General features: G+C 38.4%; 1 protein-coding gene across 1 annotated transcript; it reads right to left on the bottom strand.

Annotated features, from left to right (window-relative positions):
- Positions 1-289: 289 nt before the first annotated feature.
- LOC139120522 (E3 ubiquitin-protein ligase RNF103-like) lies at positions 290-6,983 on the bottom strand. The gene is made up of 4 exons (XM_070684987.1): positions 6,500-6,983; positions 5,102-5,232; positions 4,703-4,820; positions 290-3,249 (listed from the first exon to the last, which is right to left on the bottom strand). The coding sequence occupies exons 1-4, from the start codon at positions 6,723-6,725 to the stop codon at positions 1,457-1,459; spliced, it is 2,268 nt and encodes a 755-aa protein (XP_070541088.1). The 5' UTR covers positions 6,726-6,983; the 3' UTR covers positions 290-1,456.
- Positions 6,984-7,722: the final 739 nt, after the last annotated feature.

The following is a 7,722-nucleotide window of genomic DNA, read 5'->3' on the forward strand; positions in this document are numbered from 1 at the left end:
TATGCAAGCAGATTTCCTAATATAAAAATTTATACAGTGAAGTACATATCCCCATTGTTAAAGGAAGTGGTCAAAGTTCTCATCAGATTAGGTATGGTGAGCATTCAAATGTCACTAAACAATGAAATCACTCCTTTTTTACATTTTGCATCTCACTATTGATGTGTCCTTTTGAATAAAGATGGACTTTGTACCACTCTGTAACAATTTGATGTGTTTAGCTTGACCCATGGAATCCCTTAGATCTGTTTAAGATCTGTTTGACATAAGTAAAAACACCCAACCAAGATTGGTTTGTACAGGTATGGATTTAATATAGTGATTCTCATGATAATACTCGATATGAAAAAGCACAGTGGAAAATCACCTAGGCATGACAGTCTAGACCAACAATTAATGTCTAGACCAAAAGTCTATAGATACAGTTTTCAGAGACATAATTTTGTCAACAATTGCAAGAGTTATGACAAAGACAGCTGAAAGTCTACTAACATGTGACTATATCCCCAGATCACACCACTCTCATGTTGAACAAAGCATGCCCCGCTATGATAGGACAATGTGCAGAGAAAGCATCTCCAGACAGTTCAAAGATTTGCTGGAAGCTTCGTCAAATTATTTTCATTATACTAAACTGCTGCCAGACCTTGATTGGGATGGATGATTATGTTGATGTTTTATGTTCACATGTTACTGTAAAACTATTTCCAGTCAAATGACCTACTCTGGTTCAACCTGCCAAATTGAAACATTTTTCCCTTAGCAGTAAACAGTTGGTGGAAAGCTAAAATTTGCTTGCAATTTCACTGGTGTAAGAAATCCAGACTAGCCAACTACACAAGGCAGTTTTTGGGTTGAGTTACACATGATAATGCAATCACTTCCCTGTTAAAAACTACAGTGCTTTTATGCTAACATCAATAAGGGTAAGACATAATTTGGACAATACATTGAAAGTAACCCACAAAAATCCTTGCTGTCCTCACTTTGAAGGCATGTTTACAAGGCAATATGTATTTTTAAATCTTTAACCTGATGAAATAATTCATTTCAAACAAGTTCTATGTCACACCATTGTGTACATTAATGTCGGTATCAAGTCACTCAAAAAAGTCATTTTTAAAATTCAGTCAAACCACAAAAAATGCAGGCTTGATTCAACACATTTTTGACTGCTGGTATCTCTCTGTTTGTCAAGTAGATTTACCATCCAATGACAAACTTGCAGGTTGCAGGTAGCGCCATCTAGTGGCTACAAATGCAATTCCTTTTTTTCTACTTCTTTCCACAACACATTGCTGGAACCTACTGTCTACAGCAGTTAATCATGATAGTGCCATAAAAACAATTTAATGGGAAAATACAATGCAAATTTCATCAATCAATACAGAATGCATAGCAAGAAGGAAAAGAAAGAAGCAAGCATCATCTTTCACGTTTAAATAATGTTTTTGTTTTATTCCCTGTGCTGCAGTAACTTGCATCTCTTTTTGTACGCTGGCCATCTGCACACAGGACAACAGTGGTTACTATTCTCCAGCCAAAGGATGATGCACTTCTGATGGAAATTATGGCCGCAAGGTAAACCACATATGGCATATCCAAACTCATAGCTATCTAGGCATATTGCACACTCACTGCACTCTATCATACCAGATGGAGGCTGATCGTAGGCATACGAAGTTGCGTTGTGTGGAGAGTCGTTAGAGTGTTGGGTGGTGTTACAGTGGCACGTGTGACTTGATAACGGATCAGTGATGCCTGATGATGAATCCTTTACACATGAGCTGTCTTGTCCCAGAGATCTTTCTAAACCTTTTGAACTTTCACTTCCATCGCTATCACAAGACGAGTCCTCTTTTCCACAAAGTATCCCTCCTGGACCACCATGTGAACAATCACCATGACGTTTGCATCTGACATCATCAGTAATGTTGGTATTCTCATCCTCTTTCTCTACACTACTTCGTCTTTTATTTTTCCAGTTACTGCTCTTCTTTTCATCATGCTTTTCAGAATATCGTAAACAGCGGATACACTTACAGTTTGCTCCAGAATCATCCAGAGTGCACTGAACAGCGCCCTCATTATATGCTGAAGCTGATTTCATCTCACTTGCAATGACTAATCCACAGGAACATCTTTTTACAGAACCATCTTTGTCCCGAGAATGAGCTTTCCTCACACGATACTGCCAAACTGGTAAATCTTTGATGTATTCTGTGGGTATCACTGGGTGCAGCCAGAAGTCTGGAACAGCCAGCCGTTCCACCAATAGATCTAACCCATCTTCAATAAGTGTCATATCAATCGGACTGTGTCTTCTCAGTCTGGTTCGAAACAGTAGGCTGTAATATTGCTGCATCGTCTGGTTCCACCATTCAGTGACATTCATGTTTTCTTCAGCAGTTGGCTGAGAGAACCCACATCCCTTTTTGGTCAAGTTCACAGCAATGCCATACACAGTGAATGATACAAGAAGCAGTCCTGAATAATGTCCATATAGAATCCAGTCTCGCCGCAATGACGCTGCAAAGTGGGTGGCGCTGATGGAACGAAGAAATCTGTAACCATACTTACAAACACTTTCCATAAAACTAAGTTGAACAATCCACAAGAGAGGAACCCAAAGTATAATAACAATGATATTACATTTTCCCAGCTCCCACAACAACTTGAGAATTCTCCTCGGCACTGTACTGTTACTTAGAAACAATTCCATGAAGCAGACAAGATTGATAAGAACCAGACTGGACAAAAAAATGTCATTGATTTCCGGATGATATGCCTTCAAAAATAGTTCCATTGACTTGTACGTGTAAAATTCACCTTCTTGACTTCCGTATTGGAACACTGACTCTGGCGTAACGACCAAATATGTGGGATTTCTTGAAACACCTATATTTTGCAGAAAAAGAGAGTTGTCATCCATAGAAAATTTTCCAAACTTAAATCTTCCTGTGAATTTTACACTGAGAGCTGACAAAAACAATGGAGGATCTTTGCTGTTCGTAAAAAGAATTATTTTTAACGGTGAGGAATCTGACTTGGCCAACCATTTGTTTTCCAATTCAGATTTCTCATGAATGGCTTCCAAGCGAGATGATATCAGGTCTGTGATCCAATTCAGGACATTCTGTAATTTGTTGACTCCATTGTAAGTTACCATAACAACATTGTCTTTTGGTTTTCGTCCCTGTGGCAGGGTCAGAATGAGATTTGAACGAGTCCAGCCTTTCCGGTCACAGAACTTAAGTCAAAATATCAAAATGAAATGGGCACATTATTCTAATAATCATCTAGCAAATGGCAGGACGAGCAAAGATTAATGGACGTTCGCTATTAATTACCAAAAGGCATTTTTCTTTGCGGTAACTCTACATACTGCAATTCTTATGATTTTTCTAGGTTACAAATAATTACTGCAAGATATATTATGCCTGTGCTGCCTTGTCTTGACTCTGATTCAAATGCATCATGTTGTTCCATAACATAACACTGTACAAATCTAAAAATGTGTAGGTGCATACTTTGATGGCAATCCTGGGCTCACATGTCATGATCATTTCAACCTTTTTGTGGGAATCAGTGCAATAAAATCCACATTTTTTTAAATATCTTATCCATTACCGAGAACAAATAACAGTCTTGTATAGTTCATAACTAAAACAGCTATTCCCACACCTATAGAGATTTCTTTGAAGCCATCCTTGTTCAAAACCCATGATAGTTTATGATGAGTTTTAGAAACATCATCCCTTTCAAAAGTAATGTTTATGTTTTGCTTTTGGCGGTATGTTCAGTAATGGAGCATGCATATATGTACATTTTGGGTAGTATGACTACGTGCATGTTTTCATCTTGAGTGTACGTAATATGTCTGTGATGTTCCTCAGGACACGATTTTCCAAACATACACATACATTTTGCTCATATACAGACAATTACTGGCAGATGCAAATAAATTTCTCATGAAAATAATATAAAACAACCAGTTGATGATTTGACATGATGAAAATTAATCAGTTTGATGTCTAATACAAACCAAATAAACAAACTGGTAAACCAACAACAAGTCTAATCTAAATTGTCTAAGTGACAAAATTTGGCAAGGTGCCACTTTTTAGGGCTTGAGAGAGAATTTTCCACAAATGCTCATCAACTTATTAAAATATAATGGGAGGAAAATATCTGTCAAGTAGAATTTTCTGAAACTTCTAGAATTTTCATGCTGGGGTCAATTTTACAATTTAAGGATGTACGAGCGGTACACGCGCGTGGAATTTATCACTTCCCATAGGATTACAATGAAATTTGCTGGAAAATCAATTTCTACTAATGTCATTTTCATGAAAATTTGCACAAAGCTCAGTCTAGAGAAATAAATAATACTGATCAAATATAATTATATGGTCACCGCGCTAAATTTTGAGATAAACAGCATTGAATTATTTCGTCCATAGAAAATGCATTGGTGAAAAAATGCTGACTCAGCATTTTGTCTCACAAATGGCAAAATTCATGGTCATTTATCTCACAAACGAGCGCGGTGACCCCTATATTTTATCACACATTTTGATAATACTTACAAAGGAGAATCCAAAAATTGACAATTTAGAGAAATGACATTACTTTTAATTTTACCGATCGTACATCCTTAAGTGAAGGTAGGTAGATGCGTAACCATGGAGGAGATTCACTCACCTGGGATCTGTGCTGCAATCAAACGTTCCTGTCCTAACACCAAACCTTGATATTTTCTTGACCAGCAATGACCATGACGGATCTGGTAAGTAAGCATTCCGACCTTTCGGGATGACCTGCCAGTGAATGAAAAGCAACAGATAATATACTTTCAGTAGAAAAACTGCTGTGAGTAAGAGATACGCTGTTTGGTTAGAGCGTAAATGTGTATCTTTCACCCTTTTTCAATCTGAAATTGGTTTCATCCTATACATGGGAGAAGCAGGAAAAACAGAAAATACTTGGGGAAGGTGTATGTCACACGATAGTATCTTAGTTTCAGCTAAAGGTTTGCTAGTCTTCTTTCTAAAAATGAAAAGCAATTTGATTTGCTTAGCAATGTCTTTAAGATCTGTACCTGTACGACCCAGACACTGTCTTTCTTGTCTTCTACTTCTTCATTGAAGTGAGCGCCACAAGTAAAACTAGTACTCTCTGCAGCAGACTCCTCCTCAGATACTGTCAAAGCCTCTCCCTCAGTCAAATCACCTGAAATATTCATGAACATTCACAGACTTCGTCACGCGCCACTTTTCAACTTTTCCTGATGAGATGTTTGCGTGTAGCACACTCTTGACAATGGCAACTTCTCCATAGTGTATTGAAATCAGGATGAAACAGATTAAAAGTATATTTGTATAATGTTGCACTTTGTTCTGGCCTTGTCTTTAAATATCAGCAAGGTCAACACTAAAATGGTACCAACCATTGGCACTTAAAAAGGGCTACGAGATTCAATAATTTGAGCTCGGGCACCTGGAAGTTCCATGGAACTCTAGTAAGAGAGGTTCCCATTAACAGATACATATTTGAGGCGATAAAGGGATACTCTAAAAATCTACAATTATTGTTACATTTATACATTGTATAGCCCTGCATCCCATATGTAATCATAACAGTTGAGGGGTCCCCCTCACTCTATTGCCTACAATGTAATCAAACCTAGAGTCATCAGCCACACTGTAAATACCTTGACAGAACTATTTTTTGCGTGCTAATGGTATTTTGCGACTACTTTATTCTGACATTAAAAAAGTCACGCCTAACTGTCAAACTAATGACAATCTGATTTGATCAGCACTAATAAATACAATGGTGAGGTCAGTTATTCAATGCAAATCTTATCAGAGTGTTCAACCTCCATGTAACTGTATAATGATGCAAGCTCCTCGGCATATTGCATAGCGGTGCAGTAATGTAGGGCGAAGTATTGCCTAGGTATTTGGGTTTGACTCTGGTTTTGCCGACCGACCCAAATACCCCAGGCAAAAAAACAAAAAAACTGGTACACAGTCCATGTAGCCGACAATGAGATATATGCTAATGATATGCGTTAAGGTCTCCTCGACTAACTTTCAGCTGGTTGCTCACTTTCTACTATTTTTCATAGTATTTTTAACAAAGGCACAGACTTATTCTATCTGCAACGTAAAACTGATAGTGATTTTGTAGCTCATTCTTACTATTTTTCATAGGATTGGTAGCGGTATCAGACAGTTCGTGTTCGTGTCGGCTACATGGACGATCTGCCAAAATCCAGTTACAGTACTGCAGCTAAGATAATAAATACATATCCATTGACAGCCTCCCTGCTTTATCATGCACTGAGGTCAGGAATCGGCAAAAATTAGAATGTACAGTGTACCTTTTTTTCAGTGGACTGAGCTTTGTCAACGTTACAATGACAAATACCATCAAACAATGACACATTTATTCAATAACAGACAGTACCCACTGCCTGCACATATCAACGTACCGGAAGCATTGACCAATTCTGACAGCTCTGTCTTCTCCAATACGCCATTGTAACTTATTCCTCGTTCGTCCAGAATACTTTTCAGTTTCCTAACACTGAGAGAGAGTGGGTCAACAAGTTGGCACGCCAGGAAACCGGCTTCATACCACGCTGCTAGTTCAAAGATCCTCACAACAAGGAAGAGGAGAACAAAGTAAACCAATAACAATACCAATTTGGTCAACATACTGTTGCATTGAAGCGGGCCAGCGGACGGTCCCACGTCATCAAAATACCGCAGCCGGGGAGAGGTACTGCCTCTTGGTAATTTAACGCCAACGCACGCTTAAACATAACACAGGTAAGGTGTATCATGCAGGTTTTGCTGTTTAAGCGAAACCAAAGCGGCGAAAGCAAAAAATATGCGCCAAAGAGACGTGTCCGTCCCAGCTACGGCTTCGTCCTCGACCGATCCTGTGATCAAGTCAGGTGATTTAATTCAAGATGGCGCTCCGTCGGTACCCTCTAGGTTTACGAAAATTAGTATCCCATGATTCCAGCAGGGGCGACCCAGGCCCATGAGACTTGAGTTCTGCATGCTCTATCGTAACCAATTTGTATTTGATAAAGTTTTATTAACATTTTAAAAACAATCGGTGAGCCCCACTACCCTGTTCCGTTTTGTTGATTCAAAGAAAGTATTTTAGATACTCTTTGTTCATGTTTATTCTACACTGACAGTACATATTCACATTTCTATCAGTTACTTATGCGTTATTGCCAATACTGGCGGGTTCCATTTCTGCAATGTCACTTGTCCTGACCTTTGTCTTTGTCAATTAAATGCCAATCAACGGCAATTAAATGATACTAGGTATGTGTGTTGTGGTAAATGTTATTTCGATTGATTGTGCGAGAGAAATTATTATGTTTATTTGTGGAGGGATAAGCTTACAGTGTGATGAAAACAAAGTCTGAAATGATATTCGAATACTTGGATGATAACTTCTAAAACGAACCAACGAACAAACGTTTCAAAATGTTGTTTAAATGATTTGTTTTGAAGGCAGCATATCAGCATTCAAAGGAAGGTGGAAACTTGATACAAATTTTCAAAAGTACATGATGACATACTTTATTCTCTGGCTAAATCGCCGGGTCCAAACATTCCTCCTCCGAGATGCGAAAACTACTGCAAGGCGCTTGAATTGACGCATGAATCAGTGATCCACTTTATTTCGTCC

The sequence above is a fragment of the Ptychodera flava genome, chromosome 20, assembly GCF_041260155.1.
Source record: "Ptychodera flava strain L36383 chromosome 20, AS_Pfla_20210202, whole genome shotgun sequence".
In the NCBI taxonomy this organism is placed as follows: domain Eukaryota; kingdom Metazoa; phylum Hemichordata; class Enteropneusta; family Ptychoderidae; genus Ptychodera; species Ptychodera flava.